The sequence below is a fragment of the Salminus brasiliensis genome, chromosome 1 (genome assembly GCF_030463535.1).
Source record: "Salminus brasiliensis chromosome 1, fSalBra1.hap2, whole genome shotgun sequence".
Taxonomy (NCBI): Eukaryota; Metazoa; Chordata; class Actinopteri; order Characiformes; family Bryconidae; genus Salminus; species Salminus brasiliensis.
In genome coordinates this window covers 69,176,814-69,200,486 of record NC_132878.1, presented here as the reverse complement: position 1 = coordinate 69,200,486, position 23,673 = coordinate 69,176,814, and the positions used below count along the sequence as shown (strand labels likewise).

Below are 23,673 nucleotides of genomic sequence, written 5' to 3'. Positions count from 1 at the left end.
TGGACACAGGTCAGAAACAGCCTATGTTGGCAGCCTGATTACTTATATAATCCACTGTCCTACCTACAGAAAGTCATACCTGTCTTCTTTGCCAAATAGAACTGTTTAGAAAAACTGGAAAGCCTTAACAAACACCCAGAATTCTCTGTTAAAACGAAATTTGCGACGTGCGGACCATGCTTGCTGGTTGAGGGAAGGAAGGAGAACTCGAGAAATTTGGGCTGGAGTTCTGGGGGCTTCGAGCTGATGGGACCCGAAGCCAGGCACCCTTGCGAGGCAGAGGTTGAGTATAAGTGGGGCGGTGGTGGGATTTTTGTCAGTAAAAATAAATCATGGAGAGGAGGAGTTTGGGCGTAGTCCTTCTCTGTCGGTTAGGTGGAGTATGGTCAGAAAATGGAGGCACTGTCGTTGGTCGATGGTCTGCTTGAGGTGTTAAGGATCAGAATTTCTGAAATTTCTGAAAATGAGAGAGTAAATCAGCAATGGCGTTTGATCGGCCCGGGACATGAACGGCTCTAAGAATGTATTGTGTAGTCAGGACCACCACAGAGCAGTGACATCGACATGGTGGTGGTGTGTTAGTGTGTATTGCGCTGGTGTGAGTGGATCAGACACAGCAGTGCTGTGTTCACTCACTGTCCACTCTATTTGACACTGATATCTAGTTGCTCCACCTTGTAGATGTAAAGTCAGAGACAAAAACTCTCTGTTGCACAGTTTGTGGTGTTGGTCATCCTCTAGTCCTTCATTAGTGGTCACAGGATGCTGTCCACAGGACGTTGTTGGCTTGATATTTGTAGTTGATGGACTATTCTCAGTCCAGTAGTGATACTGAAGTGTTCAAACACTCCAGCAGCACTGCTATCTCTGATCCACTCGAACTCGATCCAGCGCAACACACACCAACACACACCACCACCATGTCATTGTCACTGCAATGCTGAGAATGATCCACCACCCAAATAATATCGGTTCTGTGGTGGTTTTGTGGGATCCTGATCACTGACAAACAGGGTGAAAATGCTCTTTTCTGGTATATGGAGCTGATATAATGGGTCATGTTTATTCCAAACCAAGGATGGAGTATAATATTCTGATATAACCATGTATATTTTCAAGTCAATAAAAAACTCTCAATTGAAAATGCTAGGAGGTCTTGCTAACAGCTTAATACCTGTCTGGGAAGCCAGCCCTACTTGTACATGTGTATATTTCACATTTTGACAATACTCCCTTGTAGGTTACATTACAAAGTTCATATTTGTTTTCTTTAAAGCAAACAGAACAAAGAGCACTTAAATTAAATAGTGGTGCTTACTGAACCCTGGGTTGTTTGAATTGGCCAGAGTTAATTAAATATCATCGTTGTCCAATATATATATTTTTTTTTAATCCAAAATTGTTACTTTACAGGAGAAAGGAAAACATTTTCTTAACTGTGAATGGAGGTTAATGTGAAATAAGAATAAAAGGAGATAATAAGATAAAAAAAGAGTATATTCTTATTTCTATTGATCTATTTGTCCAGAATTATTGACACCATGTACAGAGCAGCTACAGGGTTCAAAAGGTGGAGAATGGAGATGTGTGGTTTTACAAAAAATTTCATAATTTGAATAATAAAAATGAGAGCACTATCTAATAGTTTGTCATTAGTGACTACATGAGTCATTTATTGAGATGTCCATTTGATCAGCATAGCAGCACTGCTACAGCAGCTCAACCTCTACTGTATATTTATGTATGCATAAGGTTTAATCTATTAATTCTGATCTACATGTTCTGTGGCTAGCTTTGTCATGTTTGGATTCATTTTAGACTCGGGTATAAGACAGATTAAGTCTGTGGTTACCTAAAAACTTTCAGTTTTCCACACTGTAAGAAAATGTGTTTGTTTATTGTATGGGGGGAAATATAATATTCATTGTGTAACATTTAAATAAATAAATAATTTAGTCCAATTTCACATTTTACAATAATTACATATTTTTGGTTACTGAACTTGTCTTCATCAGTCAGTGTTATATGTCTTATCTATCATTAGACTATTTAACCACCAAGTAAAAGAGTTTTTTTGTGCTGTCTGCTATCGTCCTTCATTGTCACAGGTATTGATATAATGAACAAATTATGTGCAAATCATGGTGCTATTGTGATCCTTGAGACTAGCTGGCATTTCCTTTAGGATAGCATTCAAGGTGTAGCACAACTGGTAACCTTCCTTTAATAGTTTATTGCTCTTTTTTTTATCTGTATGTGGTTCATGCTTGCAGTCTCTGAGGCAAACTTGTAGGCTGCCCCCAAAGTGCGCTTTTAGCCTGGAGACATACTGAGTATAGGTCATTTGTCCACCACCATTAGACATTAGGCTGAAGCTTAAATATAGTAGCTTCCTTCCTTCCTTTCCATCACAGTTCATGTACTCCCATTTGCATTCATAAAGTACCCTTATGTTGCTCGCTGTCTTCAAACGCAGACTGAAGACCCATCTCTTCTGAGAGTACGAATAGAGTACTATGGTCACCTTATTGTTTTGTATATAGTAATGTCTAAGCTTAGAGGTATCCTTTGAATTATTGGTCTATTCTAACTAGCTAAGATTTGTCTTGGGTAAATAGCAAAGCACTTTGTAAGTCGGCTAAATGCCATAAATGTAAATGTGAATGTAAAATTATGGGTCACCTTGGCGGTTATAGAGGGCTGCTATCCATAATTTCTGGATGCCCAGAGTTCTTTGATCATCCAACTTTGGAAATCTAAATGTATTATGGCTGGTAGCCCATAGTTTAAGAAAAACCTAAAAAAAACCTAAAAAAACAAAACAAAACAAAAAAGCTAAAAAAAAAAACGAAAGCTAAAATCATGGCTATATTTAGGGCTTTTTGGATTTTAGTATGAAACAACCAGGTTATAGTGAGTATAGTGAGGGTTTCCTCCAGGTATGCTGGTTTCTTGCCACCTCTTAAAAGCACAAATGCTAGGTGAATTGGCTATGCTAAATTGCCTCATAGGTATCTGTGAGTGAACGGGTGCATGTGGTACCATTCAATGGACCGGCACCCTGTCCAGGGGATATTTCTGCCTTGTGCTCAGTGATTCCAGAAAGGCTCTGGTCCCACTGCAACCCTGACAAGGAAGATGTGATGATGAATGGATGACATGGTTTCCCTGTAACCAGTGATCACTGGTGTCACATCTCCTGTGTACTGCAGTACTCTGATTTTGTAATTAAATGTCATGTAGACTCAAACTGAAGAGTTTTTATATATACTTACTTTTGTCCATCTTCACAACATCAGTTGAAGAAATGTAATATTTTGGAATCACTGTCTTTTCATAGTTTTACAAATGTTAAATATATAGCCAGTGATTGGTTTGGTCAGTTGCATTGACAAAGCAAATAAAAAAGTCTGTTGATTTCAATGTATATATTTTTTATTATTTATTTTGCCAACAAAAACAAAATTGACAGTAATGTACAGGTTGAAAAAAGAAAAATATATATTTTTTATTTTTCAACTTTGGTAAGGGAACTGCGTCTGTTTCATTTTAGTTGAATGGAGTTCTTCTGGAAGTCCTGCACAACATTTACCCTCTGCCTCATACATAATATGAGGACTTCATACTGCTTGTTGGTTTGGGGGGATTCAGTTGCCTTTATGCAGTGGGGTTAGATATCTTGCCCATGAAGAGGATGCTCCTGGTGCTGGACTCAATAATGTACACCAGGAATGGTCTGTTGAGAATCATGGAGTCTGGCAGAGACATGGGCATGATCTCAATAGTGGTGGCAGCAGCTGCTTCAGTGCCCTTCTCGTCAACCTTAAGCACTGCCTGATGGAGGACCTGTGGGGAAATCGTCACACAAGTGTGAGTGTGAACACTGGATACATAATCGATTTCTTTGTGCATCTACAGAGCCACAGAGCCTCTAAAGAGTTGCAGACCTTTCTCCAATCTCAAGTTTGTCAACTTCTAACTGGAGTAAAAAATAATAAAAATGTGTAGTGTTGGGTATACGTAGGCATATAGAGTGCACCCATGTCTGAACAGACCAATTTACCTTTTACACACCTATTTGCCATTGCCACAGGTATTGATTTAATGGACACAATTGTGCTATTGAGAACCTTCATTTACTGGTTTACTGCTCTGTGCCCTAATCATCCTAGGTATCTGTGTGTGTAATTAATTGCTGAATCACAGAGTTTAGTTTTTTTTCTTTGGATGAGCATTTCAGATGGTTTATGACTGTTGAAAATGAGCTACTAACACTTATAACCAAAAGGGGGTCAGTGCTCCCAAAGTGAGATCCGTACTCAGCAACATTTGAGGTTTAAAAGCATAGATAAATGTGGACTCACTATTTGGCAGCAACAGAAATTACTGATAATAAACCATTTATAATCCCTTTGTATGGTTGGTCTCACTGTAAAGTGATACTGTCAAATCTTCTGAATAACTAGCAATGTTAATTAGCTATAGATCAGGCAAACTCAAAGAGAGCAGACAGATGGGAAGATTTCTGTGCATGTTTAGACACAGCCTATGTATCTGGACATAATTTCTACAGTTTTATTTGGGCCAAAAGCTTTAAGTTTTCTATATCTTTAGTATAGACCTCTGTCCAGAAATCTGAATTAATTTGATAACAACATGAGGATATAATTTAATATGATTCAATTTGTTGATGATCTTGTGGTGGACATTTGGTGAGTGCATTAATAGCTGCATATTGACTAAGAGAAGGACTACCGATATATTACATACCTTAGAAGCCTTCAGTTTGGTCTCCTCAGTGATCCCAGAAAAGTCTGCAGTGTCTGAGAATGCATCAACTATTCCCATTCCCTTCAGAGTGTCCGCAAGACAAGAGGACGCAGAAATGGAGAACTTGGGCAAAAACAGATCCACGGAGCTAGAGAAGAAAGAGAAGAAAGGATTGCAGATGGTTCTCAACATACCATTGTCAAATGTCATAGAACATCTCCCAAACATCTCCCAAAAGAAACCAGTCACAGCTAAAATCTTTCTGGTTTTCCTAGAATGCATGTGTCTGTTTGCCAAATAACTTTAGAGACTTTTCAACTCGCATTTACTAATTATCACACAATTTGTAATATAACATTAACTGGATTCAAAAAGATTATATACATCTCTAGAAAAAAAAAATACTGTTGGCACAATCTGCAATAGTATCTACAATAAAGAATTTGATTGGTTCTAGCACTGGGGTTAAATTATGTTTTCACACCTCCAAAAGAAATTAACATTTTGATGGTGCAACTGCCTTTGACTTCTCTCTGGGTTTGGCTGTGTAATTAAAGATTATTTCTGCCACTGTTGTCCCAACTTTAACTGAAATTAAGACTTTGATAGCTTCTGTCATTGAGTTTGACTCTGTTGGGTCTGACTGGTTCCTGTTTTCCTACGTCATGCCATTTCTTCATTCAGATGTCTTGAAAAGCATTGTGAAATTGTTTAATCCAGTATCATGAATCAAACTGTGGGCTTTAATTGGGAGTGTATCGTTCCACCCTTAGTCACTGGAGAGCTGAAAAACAAATGTGTGCAAATTGTACCTTCTGAAGAGTTTGCTGTTCCAGTCTCTGAGATGCTCCTTGCAGATGTGCTTTTCCAGCTCCTGCATCTTTCCCTCTTCAGGTAGAACAATCATCATTGAGGTGTTGCCTTTGTAGGGCACCATGATGATGGAGGTAGAGTTTTCTCGGTCATGGTAGAAGTCATATCTGCCAGTTCTCTTCATCATGTCCACAGTCACCTTGGTGTTTTCATCCACGTGGAAGTCGGCTTTGTGGGTGTGCTCCACTTCGAAGGGTTTCTCCCATTTACCTTAGAGGATAGAATTCAAGAATTTTTACTGAGATTTTGTACTGAGAAAGAGAAAGCCATTTCTGAATGGATAAGCAAAGAAGGCAGCTGTACCTCTGAAATATATGTAGTTGATGAGCATCATCACAGTCTGTTGGTCCAGGCTCTTGACCATGTCAGTGATCATGTTCTTTGTCTTTGTGGCGATGTACTTGTTGACTTCTTGCACAGCCACTTCAGAGTTGGAAAAGTCCACATTGAAGGCCTCTCCTTGGTAGAAATGCTGAGCATCTTTCAGAAACTTGTCAACAGGCTTGAAGCCTTGTCGGATAGCCACTGCACTTCCTGCCTCCAGCAGCATGGCATCCTGGTTGTGGCCCAGCATGTGGAGCAGGTGCTCGAAACCTTCATTGACCTGATCAGGAGTGAGAGCGCTGTAGCCCAGGGTGCTGAAGATTTGTGAGTGTGTGTCACCTTTGGCCCCCAGAGCCAGCATGGACAGAGCCATGGAGATGCTCAATGGAGAGAAGAAGATATTCTTGCCTTGGGCTTCAGGATGGGCGGAGAGCTTCTTGTAGAGGGAGAAGGCAAAGTCCGCATTGTGGGGGGAGAGTCTGTGGCACAACCCGTCTGCTCCATCATGGCTGGGGTGAGCTTCATCCTTACCATGGTGGAGATGCTGATGGTGGTCGTCTGAATGATCATGGTGTTCATGGGGGGCAGCCCAGGCCACCGTCAACAGGAGAGCACCCAAGACACAGGAGTAAATCTTTCCCCACATTTTATCACACTGGAAAGTGGAATGGTACAGGTTTACATTTAGATTAAAGATGTACACGTGTTTAAAATTGTTCAATAACATGAAACCAATTTAGCTACAAATGTGCACTAGTAACTGTTCTACATACATTTAAGCAGAACAATTAGTAGAAAGCTATAAAATAGGAATACAGTTTAGATGAATACAGAATAAGCAGAGCTAAAAAAAATTAAAGGGATGTTCTAATAACATTTATATCCAGAATTAATCTCTAGTAACATTAATATCCAGAATGATGTTCTATTAACATTAATATTCAAAATGAAGCTCTAATAACATTAATATCCAGAATGAAGTTCTAATAACATTAATATCCAGAATAAAGTTATAATGTCATTAATATCTAGAATGAAACTTTGCAGAATGAAAGGATCTAGAATACATTTTGAATAAAATTAATATCTGGAATATTTTACAGTTGGTGGATACAATCTAAAAACATAAGATCTTACAGATTCGCTCTACAATATATTGAGCAACAAGAAGAAGAACAAATTACCTTATGAAAGCATAATAAAAGTTTATTCAAAAATGTTTATTTTTTCTTTTTAATTTTTGTTCTTTTATATTATATTTTTAGCCTGAAGATTGACTGGTTCAGTTTAACAGAAAAAAATCATGACACTAAAATCCGGAAGCCATATGTAATGACAGCTTCATAAAAAAAGCTTTTGTTTTGTTTTCTTTTACACAGTGTAACAAATGAAATTAAAAACAACTATTTAACATAAATGAAATTATGTGTCTTTAATCCTTAACTGACCAAACCCCAAATCTCAATAAAGAGGATATTGGTAAATGTGATGCTGAATATTTAGCTATAAACAGATTAAAGCAGAGGCTCACATAACCTACCAATGTTAACTCTTTTCATCAATAAATAATGCATAGTAAGTATGTTTTATAAAACCAGAATTTTGCAAAATATTGAGTAAAAAATATCATTCTACCACAGAAACTGTATTATATGTGAATAAATAAAAAACATGTAAAAAAACATTTACATAAATGAAGAATTTGATACATTAAGAAAATAATAACTGCAGAATTAATATGGAGCTCAGATTAAGTTGTTTATTTAAGCATACCTGACTAAAAACGATGTGCTGACATATAACAACCCATGTAGCATTTTAATGTAGATTAATATTGACTGCTGTTTTTTATTATTATTTACTTATTTTAAAAATGTTTTCCATTATTTCATTTACATTAGTGGTTATAATTTTTGAAATATTAGTAATCAGTTACTCATTTTAAATATATACAATTATATACATGTCTACTTACCACTGGTGTCCTGGCCACAGGAGTTTCAATGGAGTTCCATCTTTTTATAGTTTTTTAGGGGTCAGCTAAGCTCTACTTTTAAACATTAACCCCCAAACCAACACTACATTCTCTGAAGCCAATCAGTCATGATCTCTCATACAATACTCAGTGATGCAACATTTTGTAGCAAAGCTGAGTCAGGAGATTTAACTCCTACACTGAGTAGGTGTTTTTTACATAGGACATGATATCTGATTGTAAACCTGGTTCAGTTTAAGAGAAAAAATTCATGACACTAAAATCCGGAAGCCATATGTAATGACAGCTTCGTAAAAAAAAGCTTTTGTTTTGTTTTCTTTTACACAGTGTAATAAAATGAAATAAAAACAACTATTTAACATAAATGAAATTATGTGTCTTTAATCCTCAACTGACCAAACCCCAAATCTCAATAAAGAGGATATTGGTAAATGTGATGCTGAATATTTAGCTATAAACAGATTAAAGCAGAGGCTCACATAACCTACCAATGTTAACTCTTAACTCTTACTTAATGGTAAAATAAAGAAATGTAAAAAACATTTACATAAATGAAGAATTTGATACATTAAGAAAATAATAACTGCAGAATCAATATGGAGCTCAGATTTGAACATCCCTTTAAACCCAGTAAAACAAAATCAAAATACAAAGCTTATGCAGGAAATAATGACATCAATGTCGTCTTCTATGGGCTTCTATCCCATTTTCTCATAAAGAACCAAAATTGTAGTATATGTGTACATTTACATTAATGGCATTTAGCAGATGCTAAAATATATCCCCAGTTAGTGTGAATTGACTACAGTCCAAACCTACCTCTAAGCTTAGACACTGCCAAATACACTAGTCAGTATTGATGTCATTCATGTAAAAACAGAAGAAAAATAAATGAATAGCAAAATAATAATAATAATAATAATAATAATAATAATAATAATAATAATGTAAACTTAATTTAATATTGGGAGAAAACCTAGCTGGGGAAACCTAGAATGTCTAACAGTGATGAAATGTATTTAATGCATTACTTTTTGTGTGATAAATTTGTTTGTAGGGAATTTTAGATGGAATATACATGGTCTGTTTGCACTCTTTGTATTTGCAATGGCCAAATTGATCAATTGAGCAGTTGATCAGTCACAAGTAAAATGAGCTAAGATAAGACAAAACAAACACTAGCTTTCTTAAAAACAGTTTTCCATATCTGTTTTATTTCACTGAAAACCTTCTAAGTAGGGACTTCATCATGACTTCCTGATGTGTTTTATGCATAAAATCTTTATACCAGGGCTGTTATAGGATAAAAGTGCCTATAAGTGCCTATGGTATATCATTTCTGGTACATATTTTGAAAGCACATAGTGACTATAAAATTACTAGGTGTGTACAGCAGTACATTTTGCCACAATGGTAATTACTAACACTTTTATGCAAATTCCAATGCTCAGTGTAATGTAAAATAAAGTGCTGCTTAACCAATTGTGCTGAAATGCATAAATCCCTCTTAAACATCTATCATCTATAAATAATGTAAACTTCTTGAATAATATTATTATAATAATCACACATCTTTAATATCATTATATCTTTCATATATATATATATATATATATATATATATATATATATATATATAAACAAATTTCTTAGTATATTTATATATAAGTCATGTGCAGTATAATTAATGAGAGCATACAAATATAATAATACTTGGATGAATCTGTTAAATAATGAGATGCGGAGTAATTCCTATGCTATGATGTATTTGCTTTCCATGCAAGGGAAGGCCATCGACTAGTCAGAACTGCTGTATATGTGCAGTGTATTATGTAACAGCTCCTGTTCAGCTGCACACCATTAAACAAGAGAGGGTCAGTTGTCGGTTTTCTTACTTTTTTCAATACTTATATTTGAGTAGTACTGAGGTAGCTTAACCTTTGTACACATTTACATAAAATAAATCCACATCACTGCTCTGTTCAGTATTCAGGAAAAGTTACTCCCCTTCAGCCATCAGAGAACTCTGCTCCTGACTGACTGCAGTTGCACAATATTGGTTCTGGTCATTTGCACTATTATAATATTTGCACATACAGCACTGCTCTAATTACCTGTATCTGCACTCAGATACTCACAACTCAGACAGTAGCAGGTCACAGTCATTATTATACTACACCACAATATGTCTAATCACAGTACTGGAAATAAATGTGTCCGTTTGCACTTGTTACCTAATCTTGCATTTAGCTTATTGTTCACTGTGGATTTATAAAAACTGATATTTATTTATACAAATACTACCAAGGTTGTGGCAATAAAAATTATTGTAATGTAATTAAGCAATGTAATTAAGCTGCAAGCAGAATGAAACAAACCCACTGAAAAAAAACAACAAAAAAAACAGAGCTACTCAAAGATTCTGTTGAAGACTTCCTGCAACTGTCCAAACTGCAGCTGAAGTTGTTTTCTTGCACCCGTGATAAAAGCTATTGATTCTGTTGACCCTGAACCAGCAGGCAAATTCCAAACAAACAGACAGTGCAGAGTATTCTTAGAATCGGTGGGCTGCCTCCCAGTGGGGACGAGTCAGAAACAGCCCATGCTAGCAGTCTGATTATTACATCATCTGCTGTCTTACCTACTAAAGGTAAGATTCCCCCGAACACCCAGAATTCTCTGTATCAAGAAAGTGAATAATATGATCATGCAGATACAATAATGCTTGGCTGAATCTGTTTTATTAATGAGGTAAAAGCACTGAAAGAAAAACTAAATTATACTTACAATAGATATTTTTACAGCAAACTTGCTATGAAATAATGCTCATGCCACAATATTTCGATATTTATTTTCTTATAATTGACATGAACACATTCAGAGTGAGTTTGGTATGGAATTGTAGAGATGCCTCCAGTTTTCTTTATAGTGGTGGTGAAGGGTCACCATGATTACAACACAAACAAAACAATTTTATGTAATATTCAAAACCACCAATGAACCTACATACATCTATTTCTAGATGTAATGCTGATAATAAAATAGTGGCAGCATTTCTTTGGGGCTTATTTTTCAGCACAACACACTGAATGTGTCCCTTTGCCATTACCTCAGACCCAAAACGCTTTCAAAATTATAGTAAAACAATGTTTCAGACATCAGACAGTGGATTCATAAATAGTGTAATGGCTTTCTGTGATGGCGCTATTAGAGCCATTTAACTCTTGAGGTATCTGGTTTCATTCTCTACCACTGTAAACAAGTTTGAATTGGCAAGTTTCTGTAAAACAAAGCGTTTTGCACCAAACCCACTCAGTTACGTTTTTCACAGCTTAACCATTTAATTCAACAAAAAGATATATTTTTACAAATTGTTGAAATTGCCTATTAAAAATGTCCAGCGTGTAACACTCTCAAAACGTGTGAAGGTTGTCCAGGACACTACAGTAAAAAGTGGATACTGAAGGCACAGTAGGTATGTTTACTTCATGCATATAGAAACATTTTACTATTTTGTGCATGTGTCTTTGTTCTGTCCTGAACCAGTTCTAGCTAAAAAAGCATCCATGTCTCCAACTGGGGCAGCATGAACATACAGTAGGTGAGAATCCACAGCAGAAGGACTGTATGCAGTACCTCAGGGTTCATGGCATCAACAGGTGAAGTCACACTGCAATCCCTGCAAAACAGAGAGTGCATGACCCATGAGATAAGAGTAGACCTGATGAACAAAAGGTTGATGTGACATCCAGAAGTGTGCAGAGAGGTCAAGTTGGAAAGCTCGGCACAGGGCCCACTGCTTCTGAAAAAGCATTATTTTTCTAATGGAGAATTATGTCATTAGCATACTTTTGCTAAAGCATAGTGAATAATGCACAGACATTATTCAGTCCATTAATGACAATAAAAGGCAGCTTTCTTCATCTGATAGACATCATCTGGACTGACTGACTAACACTTTCAGCTCAACATGCAGCCTCTGGTAGAGCTATAAAATAATAAAATCTTCCCATAAAGCAATGCATGAACAGTGTATGTGTTCAGTGTTGGTTTTGACTCTGCAGGATTTCTCACAGTGGTAGCTAACATCTCTGTATAACACTATGTATATTTCAAGTCCTATTTTAGTGATGTAGCAGTTAGAAATCTCAAAATATTTCACTCACTCTACATGGAAAATAAACTGTGACCAAGTGCAGAGAATAATTCCCAGATTATCGAGCTGCAGCAGTTTTCTCGCTGATGTAACAGGTGTCTCTGTTTTGCCCTTGTGTTTTTTCTTCCTATTCTGCATCTACGTTTCTTGGCTTTTCGCACATGCTCTTCAGCACATGCTCTTCTCTGTTTTGTGTTCTGGTGTCCGCTCTATCCCCGCCTAGTCATTAATGTGCCCACATGTTTCTTCTTTGTAGACCTGCCCTCTTGTTATCCTCCCCAGGTGTTCCTGTGCCTTGTCTTGTGCTCTTATACCCCTGTGTTTGTGCTGTTCCTTGTCTAGGAATGTCATTGTTGATGTAAATGTATGTTTGCTGCATTTTGGGTTCCTTGTTGTGTTCTTGGTGTTCTGTTATTTTGTATTTATTTTGGGTGTGTTTCTATTATGGATATCTCTGTGACCTCTATCTGGGATGAAGGATTACTAAAAGGGCCTCAATCCCCCAATCATTACAACTAAATCAGAACTCATATTGGTTTCACAGTTTTTACAAAATGTGACTGTCTGTTTGTTGTTCTGTCTCTCTGCTGAAACAGAGGTTCTTATTGCTTCTGCTAGTTGCTGCTGAGTATGACCGTCTCGCTGTTGGTGTTTGTATTTAGTGCCAGTGCAGTTAAGGAAGTGTGTATTTATTTTAATAAATGTCTGAACTTAAAAAAGCAGCAGATCAACCCTGCTGAGAATATGAATTCCAAATTTATTTGGTGGGCCAAATTGGAGCGTCCTAAACCCAGTATGGGTTTCTGCAGGGTAATAATGATGGCAATACAATGAATGACAAAGAACAATCCCTGGTGCTATTCCACTTACATTGCTGCTTCTGAAGTTGAGGTTGTGTCTCTTGCCTCCTTCGCTGCCAAGCTAAGATTAGTCTGATGTGTAAAGTTTCTTAATTGAGAATAATCATCTAATAGATTGTTCTTCATGGGGTTGGGAACTTCACTAAGTTTATCTTCTTTTTTGAAAGCACTCTTCACAAAGTGTGACTGGTTGTCCATGGTATCACTGGAGATATGTGTGTGAAGGCTCTCATCTTTTTCAGAAGGATGTCCTCTAATCAAAGTTCTGTCTCTCAAAGAAACACAGGGCTCAGCAATGACTTCATTGTGAAAGCCTGCAATATTTTGGATGTCTTTAATATCCAGGTTGTCATCCTGAGTGCATAGATGCGGACCTGTAGGTGTCACCTTAGCTATTTCATCTTGCCTGTGGTGACAACCAGTGTTATTAAAGTAGAAGAAATCAGCTTCCAGATTATTTTCCTCTGCTGTTTCTCTGTAGGCTTCTGATGAGGGTTGGAGACTTTGCTTCTGTATGTCTAAGGATGGATTTAAGGATACATGATGCCCTTCTCCATTTCTGTGATGAAAATCACCTAAATTATGATGTGTTTTTTGAGCATTAATGTCTGCTCTCCATTCAAGATCATTAGGAAGCTTGAATTCTTCATGGTCCAGCTCTAGAATGTAACTGTAAGCATCCTCTTCTTCTGAGTCCAACTCAGGCAGAATGTATATGCTTTCCATTGAACCACTGGACAAGCCTCCAACGTATTTTTCCAGGATCTTATTCTGGTTAACGGAGCTCCAACAGTGCCCCTCCATGGAACTATGCGGGTACTGTTCATTTGAGTGGCTTAATTCTTCTATTGATTCAGCATTGAATTTAGCAGCTGAGGACCTCGGGCAGTGGTAAGAAGGGGGTGTGTCAAGCTGTTCTAAGGAGAAATCAGACTTGTTCTGTGTGAAATCAGAAAAGCCCTCAAGCTCTCGCACAAACCCCAGTGAAGAGCAGGATACTTCAGTGTCATAATAATTTCCAATAGGGTTAAATTTGCCTTCTGGACACACAAATGCATCGTCCTGCACAAAAAGAAAAACAAAAGAATCAGACATAATAATGAGATATAACAAATAAAATCAGTATTTAATATGTTTAATAGTGCTGTTTGTGGGTACACTGAAAAGCAATCTCTTCTACAAGTTGGCTTGGCATTTAAAAAATATTTTTTTCAATAAATTAATTTATCTTAGCTTACAATTGTTTTTTGACTTTTTTATTTGTTTGTGTGTATATGTATATTTGCATATGAAAATACAGATTTTTTTCTAGAGTGAAAATAGTTTGCAACATTTATGAAACTACTCACATCTCTGATCTTTCGGAAATGCTGGAGGAACTGTGCCACATAGGTGATTACAGACTGTTCATCTGGAGAGCGCATCAACACATCTGCACCAGGATAAAATCCATGTAGAACAAAACAACAAATACTGTTCTATAAAGCTTTTCTTTCAAAGGATGTTACATACTGAACAGGGCAATGTGTTTATAGCATTAATATATATATATATATATATATATAAAAAGTTATGTAACAAATGTGTCAGATAACTAATTACAACTTTAATCATCAGCATCAGCATTAGAGGAGTAGAGGGCTGGTCCCTCCAGTGGGCACTGGACATTTAAGTGGTCGAAACATCAATAATAAAAACATTGGTTCTACTTACATCTCCAAACAAAAATATTTGTCTTACCCTCTGGTTCCAGCAGCGGGGGGATTCCCAGACAGTGCTGAGCTGTTCTGAAGGCCTGTGTAATGTTCTCTCTGGGGCTTGAGGTCAGAGCTGCTGTCATGTCCACCAGCTCAGGTCTGGCGCACTTTACCAGTGCCAGAAACGCTAACCCATTCCTCCAGCTTTTACCAAAGTCCTGCACCTCTACACCATACCTGAACACAAAGCACAGATCAATGATGATAATGTACTGTATTAAAATGCCCCCCCCCTCTACACTTCAGTAAAAATCAGTACATGTTTCAGCACAATGTCCTACTCGTCAGTGCACTACTTTATGCTGAGTGGGTCACTGAAGTGGAAAATAAAACTAACTATCAGGGTATCTAGGATAATAATTTTAACTCTAAACTCTAATCACACCACCTTTCACTAAACCCCACCCCAAAATATTGACTGTCAAACAGTAGCCGTAACATACAAGAGTAACAGAGTTACACTAAAAATATAGCTTTTAACACTTTGTTAACTTGTTAATACTGTTACTCTTAAACTGTTTTAATGAGCCATACAAAATCATTCAGGATGAACAATTTAGCAAAATAAGTAACATATTTATTATTATTATTATTATTATTATATCAGCACTCTGGTATGTGAGCCCCTGTTCTTACGGTGCAGCGCAGGTCTGAGTCCAGTTCAGCAGTGTGCTGATGGCCCTGCTGCGGTAGTATTTGGGCTGACAGGCTACTCTTTTCCTTTTGGAGGGAAGAGTGCTGCAGTGTTCATCACTGGGGGGCACTGGAGAGCTGCGGGCTGAGTCGCTGCTGTCAGCCAGAGACACTAAACTGGACACACTTGAGGAAAAGCTCCTTTCAAGACTTCCTGTGACTTCCTTTAGCTGTTGGAGGAAAATACAGAAAGATTAGACCTGTTCAAATAAAGCTTAACATTTCTTGACTAATACCAAATAAAACACCAGCTATATAAAACAGATTGTGATTGAGGGGATTGTTTTTGGTACTTGACAAGTGAACATCATTGTAGTGACCACAACACACCACACCACAAAAAATATATAATAATATAACAATAATGAGAAGAATCATGTTAAAATGATTCTTTCACATATCACATATAATCATTGGTTTGTGGTACTGGATAAGATTGATGTTCTTTACCTGAAAGTAAACTATGATATTCCAGATAAGTGCAAGTATAACCGAAGGTGTTCCATCAGCAATGTCTGTGGCATCAATACTCACAACTCTCACCTAAAGTCAAAAGATACATTATGCCACAGTTAGTTTCAACCTCACCATGTGAGTGGCTGAGGGGCATGCTGGGTGTCTATACCTGATATACAGCATATCACTCCCTCTTGTGTTTTATTGCATCATCATATTAAAATACTTAATACTCCCTTACTGTCTTTACAGTTACTGTAATACAACTAGAATATAAATCAAGATTTACTTAGCACAGTAAACATGAAATGTGGCCAAAATGTTTTTGGCTACCTACCTACATACACAGCTGTAGCTATAGCCATATATCTTATTATGTAAAGAGTAAATATTTTTAAAGATCTGAAGGTAAAATACAAGTTTGTCTAGCAAAGAAACTGCTAACATGATCTTGTGCAGTGATTATGTTAAAGTAACGTTAACATCCAATTCTGTTTATTCTAACTGGGCAACTCAACTGAGCAGTCACACATTTTGGGGGGGTAACACAGAGTTCTTAGAGGGTGCAGAACAGGGAATTTAATTTTTAGTTTTTTTCTAAGCAATTTGATGAAAATAAAAGTCTACTGTGCGGCTACAATTTCTCTAAAGGGGTGTCTAAAAAAATCTAATTTGCACAGTTTAACCCTTACATTTGTTTCTACAGTGAAAAACTACTTTAAGCACATGTCTTTGGGGCATCTGATCTGCACATTTTTAAAGTAAACATCACTCACATTCCTGTCCTCAAGAAACTCCAGGACCTTGGCGATGTTGCTAAGGGTGAAAATGCGATGTGTAGACGGTCTGAACCTGTAGAGCTGGAGAAAACACTTACATCACAAATGCTGAGACCTAGCTCAAAACTCATCATGCTAACAGTAAAAGCAGTTTAGAGAAGCAGTAACGCTGCTGAGGTCCTGAAAAGAAACCGCATAAGCAAGTCTTTTACATACTGTTTGTGAATTCCACACGATTTAAGGCCAGGTTTTAGACATGCATGCTAACTCAGCAACTATAGGCTTGTTTATTACTTGTTAGGAACATCCAGGGATGGACTGGCCATCAGGATGACCGGGAGAATTAAGGGAGAGGAACCACAGCCCAAAGATGCAGATAAGTGCAGAATGCAGAGCCTAGCTATAAGCCCTCTTTTTGATACTTAGTCAACATGTTTCTTATTCTCAAATCATGGTGAAGTTGCTGTGATTATAGTGGCTAGTTCTAGGTCTAGGACTTAGTCCATAGCTAAACCAATGATCTCATGATAAAACTAAAGAAGCTGAAACAAGACAGCTATTATGTCTTGGCTGATTTACTACATTCTGTTTAAAGGGGGAAACCGGGGACATCTGAATATTCACCAAACTATTGCTTTAAACACCCACCATCTCAACCAGTATTACAATAGTTTTGTAGTGTTTGAGGAAACACGCAGTGATGAAACTGATCAAACAAACCATTTTAAACCCGGAGAGCTCCTCTAACAGCGCCATCAAAATCTTTCCATCTTGGACATCTGTGAACAAATCGTCTACCTGCAGGGAAGGGTCACACTGAGAAAGAGAGAGAAGTCTCATGAGTTGAGTTGTTATTAAAGTGTAGAACATGCACTTTTGGCTAAAATTTTAGTATCAGAGGCAGTTTGAACCGACTGAATAATCGAAGACATTTTAACACAATTGTTAATGCTGCATGGGTTAAAGCAGCATTATGCGAGAATGATCATTTCCTGCTCCAGTCAGAAATGGAATTTGCGTTTTGAGACACCAATAAATGACATTCGTTCACAAGCTGTGAGATACAGAACTGTCACGGTTTTGCAGCATTATACAGTTCTCACGAGTGTTTTCCTGCCAGCTTCATCAAAGTTACATAGTGCAGTAAGAGGCTACTGAGCCTGGAGTAGCAACAATAGTGGCTATTCCTCTTTATTCAAGCTGAAAATCTCAAATCACATTCAGATTTGCTGGACAAATCAATCTGGTTCAGAACACGGTATGACTTAACAGCATCAGTGAGGTTGGGTGCTGATGTGGGATGATTAATTCTGCCTTTAGGCTAATGTGCTCACTGCTGCTCCATAGTGTCCCTTTTTTTGGGTCAGTGTTTCAATGGTTTCAATGGAGATTACACAAGCTGTGTGTCAGAGCTGGTTGCAGCTTAAAGCAGAAGAACTCCCACATTAGAACGACACTCGACAGCATACATAAGAAGACAAAATGCCTCACTTTTGTCAGATGTGTGTTAATCCATCGTGTGAAGGTTCGTTTCCGGACAGCTTCCCTGGTACCTGGGGAACAGAATAAATACGGCGAATACTAGCTTGTGTTCGGTTCTCAAAGGAATGCTAACAGAGATAACAGAAAGAGATTTTCTAGCATGATACTTAATGTATAGTTGTTAGACTCCAAAAACATGGAGCTATTTTCCAAGTTAGATTCCCTAAGCATCTGTTTTAAACACCTCAGTCCTTATTTATTCAATCAAATTTTCATGTTTTCATGGGGTGTCTATTTGCATCATGAGTGCAGATAGTTTTGTCCAACAGTCCATCTGTTTGCACCCAAAAGTGAAAAACACAAGTCTGTGCATCTACCAATGACCACTTGTCAATTTGGGTGGGGGGGGTGGGGGGGTACTGATGGAGGAGGCTAGGGGGGAGAAGGGCTTTTGTTTCAGGAGTAAAGGCCTTGTTATTCTTTTGCAAAGAGAATGTTCGGCTGGCTTTGGTAAGAAAATGAGTACAATTTATTTAATTCTATTTCATTAAATATTGAAAAGTATTCGATAGAGAGTACCTAACCCAGAGCTTTTTCTATACCCTGCTGTTTTTAAATTTATTCGTTATGTAGTTTAGGTACTCTTTATCTAGAAATGTACATAAATATTCCCAAAATCACTATACCTATTGCATTGTGCTTTTATTGTTTACTCACCATTCTTCAGCCTTAACTGCAAAATATGTGGTATGCATAAAGTGATATTCCATTGGCTGATGATGATTATGTTTTGATATTATGAGGCATATGGCATTATGTATGCCCTAAATACCAAATGAAATAATAAAGTAGTGAACACATGTTGTCGAATGTTACTGTTAATTGGTCTCAATATGCCTCTCAGTTTCATGTTATTTGTATCTGTAGGAATGAATAACAGGTTATACGTCAGTATTACGACCCGAATAAATTACAGCTAGTCGTAGAGAGAAACATAAATTACATGAAATAATTGTAATCTAGAAATGTACTACCTGATATTTAATTGCAAGTAAATTTGAGTCTTCTTATTTCCTTCATACTACTACTACTACTGCTACTACTACTACTACTAATAATAATAATAATAATAATGATAATAATAATAACTATTATTATTATTATTATTATTATTATTGTTGTTGTTGTTGTTGTTGTTATTTCTGCAACAGTAATACAGTGCTATTAAAATCAAAATATTTAAATGAAAATCAAAATATTGGGATATAAAATACAGAAGCACTTTAGAGGCCTTACAGCAGTAAAATGAGAAGTACAACAAAGACCAAAGACTGGAGTTTTACATTTTAGAATGATCTGAAACAACCATAACAGGTGTTAGTGATGCTTCTAACCAATGAGGATTAAGCTCTGTCGTCATCAAGCTGTCTCTTTGCCAGTGCCACCCGTGGGAAGAGCTGCTGTGACTGACTCTGATACCTGCAGCCACCTCACCCACAAGATTATAACGCTGTATGTCATCATGACACACCGATGTGAGTCGGGCAAAAAAACTAACCGGCATGCATTATACGAAGCCAGGCGACGACCGCTTTTTTTTTGCTCTCTGTGCAGTAGTGGTTCTGATAAGCTGAGATAGTTGTCTAAAATATAGATGAATTTGTTAACCAATATCTTACTTAAATAAAGCTTTTAGCGTTGCAGTTCTTAGTGAGTCAGGTGGTTACACATCTTATTGTAAGCTTGGATAGTTAATGCATGCAAAAAAAGTGGGAACTGGTATTTTCTTATTGCTGATTATTTTGTAAATCAATTCCAAGAACTTGTATTTTGATAACCTATGAAGAAATGTACAGCCGAATGTATATAAGTGGCTTCAGTAAGAGTTTGCTTACAATAGCATAGATATGATGATAGCTTCAAACCTCATAACTATTTTGTATATTGTAAAATATGACACCATTTTACTAATAATTAAAACTAATAATTAGAGACAGGTACAAATACAAATTCTTTTTGGGTCAGAGTGTATACAATTCGAACAGTGCGGTGTATCCTAAATCATTGCTACTCACGCGAAAGAGCATCTGCCTTTTTTGCATGGTTTTCATTTATGTTGTTTTTCTATTTGCACACATTTTGTGAGCCACATTTGGCTTTTGTGCATGCAAAGTGTAACATGAAAAAGCACTGTCATTATGTTTAGCGTTTTAGGTGAAGGACTCCTTTAAGAAAACACTCAAACTGCAGGTGAGAACAAGCATTGGCTGGAGCTGGTTCCAGCCTGAGGAGTCAAATACTACACTGTTAAAAATGACGCTCCCTAAGCTTCCTTGGCTGAAAGCTGAGTTCTAGTAAACAACACATTAACAATTAGTATATAACATTAACATCATGTGATGAACACAAAGAACACTTTAAGGTACCTCAAACTGTGGTTTTTATATATATTGGCTAATTAAACAAGATAATCTGCTGATATGACCTCCAAGTATTCCTGATCATCTGCATCTGTTCATTCGATAAAAAAGACTGCAGGTGATTCTATTTAGGAAATCTTACATGGTAAAAAAACCCTGGCATGATAAAGTAGTAGGGAATGGTAGAGTTGGTAGAGTAGATACAGTTGATTTGTAACCTCAGAGTGAACCTGTCTGAGCGTGTAGTGTCTTACCTTGGCGGTTTGGAGTGGTTCTATCTCTTCTAGGAGCTGTAACGTTCTCGCGTTCCAACCGCCTGTCCACCAGATGGGCCACAGGTGAGGACATTTCACTGAGGAAGCCGGATTCAGCGCAAAAAGGTAAAAAGCATGTGGCTGATTGTGAAACTTAATGCAAGACTTGGCACACACAGTTTCCTCTCTCTCACACATGCACAAACACACACACACACACATGCATGTACACGCCTGTCTCACCTAAATACCTGCAGCACTTACTCAAAAATGACTTGCTGCCAACATGTTCAACTTGAGTGAGATTAACATCACATTGTAATGAATAACTAAATAAGTAAAATATAGCCACAAATGGCAACTCTAAACATTTTCCCTCCCTCCTCCGAACCCCTTGTGTTTTTTCCTCCTTTCTGTCTCTTCCTCATATATTGAGATGCCCAGTTCCAACTGTCCCATCCTGGTTCCACCTGACCTGGCTCTCTCCTACCCTCCTGCCCACTGACCTGCTCTGGGGCCTCGAATTTATTCATCCCCCTCTCTCTGCATGAGCATGCCTCTGACTGTTTATCTGCATGGACTTTATCATTCTCACTCACATTTTTATTTTGTTTGGCTTGATGCCACATTTACCTTTTTTTTTCTTAATTCAGTTGTGTTAGTCATTATTCTTGTTTTGCTTTTTATTATTATCGTCATCCGGTGTCAACCTGAGGAGAATGGGTTCCCCTGAAGGTTTCTTCTTCTCGCCCCAAATGGTGTTTTTCCATGCCGCTGTTGCCACCAGCTTGCTCAAAAGAGGCTCGGACCCTGATCTCTGTAAAGCTGGTTTGTGACAACACTTGTAAAAAGTGCAATATAAATAAAATGTAATTGAATTAAACTGAGGCAGTGCTGCAATTCTGGAGATTTTTAAATATAGTGCAGAACCAAGCATTACTACCACACAGTTTCAAACTTCAAACGTTTAGTAACTAAATTTTACAATCACTGATCCTTCTATATTCCCAAATCAAAATAGATAAGCTCACAGACTGATTTATGTGCTGTGTACATGTACAGTACATACACACATCATTAAGGAGTCTGAGGACAGAAATCATTGAGTAATAACCATGAAACCTGAATAAGACATCTGATTGACCAACACTTTTCAGTTACCAAGTCATCAGAACTCTATACTGAAAATACAGAATGCACAATTTCAGCTTGATCCAACAGATGTTGAGAAACAGCTATTTAGCATTTATACTGTCTTTACTGGATTCATGTATTCTCAGCATTCACCAAGAAACATACTGTACACAGCATACTGAACACCCAAGTTTATTCTGAATCATAAGAGAAAGTAAAAGACTCTGCATACTATCTCTATATGAACTTGTACATACGCAGGTCACCCCATGTCTCGTTACCATTGATATTACCATGTCTGGCACATTTTGCCTTGCACTGGTTTGTGCACAGTTCTACTATTTGCTAAAAGTCCAGTTTACAGTTATTTGAGGACAAATAAATAAAAATGTACACACCCTATAAATCAAACTCAACTAACAAATGGTAAGTGGTAATTGTCGCTTTAAAGAGGAAAATTCCTTTTGCTTGAACATTAAAAGGTCTTGAGGTGCAACCCACAAAGGTGAAGGTCAGACCAAAGGCAATGTAGATGTAAGCAGCACACAGACCTAAATTCAATAGTTTTATTTAGATTAAATATTACATTACTCCATAAGGTGACTGAAGGAATGAGCAATGGAACAGCAAATGTCCAGTAGAATACAGGTTATTTACAACTTGTATGAAACAAAAAATGATCCCTCGAAAGGGAGTCAGACCCATGTTAACAAAGCATATTTTTAGTACAAGTACCGAACAGGCACCCTACTAGGATGGTCAATTGGTGAGGGAAGAGATTGGAGATTGTCTACATGTAGTGTTTGTTAGCAATGTTAGCCTCATTGTAAACTTGATTTAAAAAAAAATAAAATAAATGAATAAAAATAATAAATGTTGGCGCAAACGCCTTGATGTTATGATTTGGGATTCTGTTCCTTGTTGGGGACCCCAACTAAAACAGACATTACAAATGGTGAAGCAGAAGCAGTAGGATTGTACACCTCATCTCTTAATGGTTTACATCCATTCAACTCCTCAGCAGCCAGAAGAGCCACCTAGAGGCAGAATCAGAGGCAGAATCAGAGGCAGAATCAATTGTCATTATTACTATAGGCTCAGTAAAGTGTGGCAATTTAAAGTGTCGGAGAGGTCAGCTTGCCCTCCCAGACAATATCTCATTGCCGGTTTGCTCTGCCTGTTTGTAGATAGGTAACAGTACAGTCAGACTGTCACCGCCGTGGAAACAGGGCTGAAAGCTGAATCTGTCGAAAGAATATCGCACGAAAGACCACGCAAACTCCAGAGGTCTCGCCTTCGGTTCTTCCCATAATCTGGGCAGTGCTGCTGGGTCGCTCTTCATCAACAGGAGAGAACCAAAGACTGCAGCACTGCCATGAGCAGTAAGCCTTGAATATGCCGATAAAAAGTGGGCCGAGAAGGGGGCCTCAAGGACCAACACTGGAGGCAGTCTTTTAAAGGGCATTTAAGTGATATAGATTTCATCAGCAACCTGTGGATTTCAAGCAAATATCACCATGTCATTTATAGTAGAGCCCCAGTCATTGTGCTATAGGGTCTTTTTACTAGAGAAAATGATTGGCAGCATTACTTTTGTTGATCCATAGAGAAAAGGTAACAAACAATGGCTGATTTAATCCCCCACATCAATAATAATAAATAGTATAAAATTAAATCACAGCAAAACACATTGGTGTTGTCGTCAAATCTTGTTTGCCT

At 37.4% G+C, this 23,673-nt stretch overlaps 2 protein-coding genes and 1 non-coding gene across 3 annotated transcripts; all 3 read right to left on the bottom strand.

Annotated features, from left to right (window-relative positions):
• Positions 1–3,657: 3,657 nt before the first annotated feature.
• Positions 3,658–6,613, bottom strand: LOC140535501 (alpha-1-antitrypsin homolog). The gene is made up of 4 exons (XM_072656899.1): positions 5,947–6,613; positions 5,583–5,853; positions 4,771–4,918; positions 3,658–3,846 (listed from the first exon to the last, which is right to left on the bottom strand). The coding sequence occupies exons 1-4, from the start codon at positions 6,611–6,613 to the stop codon at positions 3,658–3,660; spliced, it is 1,275 nt and encodes a 424-aa protein (XP_072513000.1).
• A 6,896-nt stretch (positions 6,614–13,509) lies between these two features.
• Positions 13,510–20,914, bottom strand: clmnb (calmin b). The gene is made up of 10 exons (XM_072676669.1): positions 20,821–20,914; positions 18,156–18,217; positions 17,385–17,480; positions 16,662–16,745; positions 15,880–15,972; positions 15,373–15,599; positions 14,720–14,913; positions 14,329–14,411; positions 13,651–14,041; positions 13,510–13,538 (listed from the first exon to the last, which is right to left on the bottom strand). Exons 1-10 carry the CDS (start codon positions 20,912–20,914, stop codon positions 13,510–13,512), a joined length of 1,353 nt encoding a protein of 450 aa, XP_072532770.1.
• Positions 20,915–23,057: 2,143 nt separating this feature from the next.
• LOC140538457 (small Cajal body-specific RNA 13) lies at positions 23,058–23,325 on the bottom strand. Its single transcript, XR_011977765.1, has one exon.
• Positions 23,326–23,673: the final 348 nt, after the last annotated feature.

What these genes read in the sequence shown, in the direction of transcription:
- LOC140535501 (XM_072656899.1), bottom strand. Translation starts at nt 6,613, where the DNA reads ATGTGGGGAAAGATTTACTCCTGTGTCTTGGGTGCTCTCCTGTTGACG. An exon ending in AACAGCAAACTCTTCAGAAG is followed by an intron (nt 4,919 to 5,582) that starts GTACAATTTGCA and finishes TTTCTTCTCTAG; the next exon opens with CTCCGTGGATCTGTTTTTGC. An exon ending in CCAAACTGAAGGCTTCTAAG is followed by an intron (nt 3,847 to 4,770) that starts GTATGTAATATA and finishes ATTTCCCCACAG; the next exon opens with GTCCTCCATCAGGCAGTGCT.
- clmnb (XM_072676669.1), bottom strand. Translation starts at nt 20,914, where the DNA reads ATGTCCTCACCTGTGGCCCATCTGGTGGACAGGCGGTTGGAACGCGAG. An exon ending in AACCACTCCAAACCGCCAAG is followed by an intron (nt 18,218 to 20,820) that starts GTAAGACACTAC and finishes TCTGTTCCCCAG; the next exon opens with GTACCAGGGAAGCTGTCCGG. An exon ending in ATTTCCGAAAGATCAGAGAT is followed by an intron (nt 14,042 to 14,328) that starts GTGAGTAGTTTC and finishes CTTTTTGTGCAG; the next exon opens with GACGATGCATTTGTGTGTCC.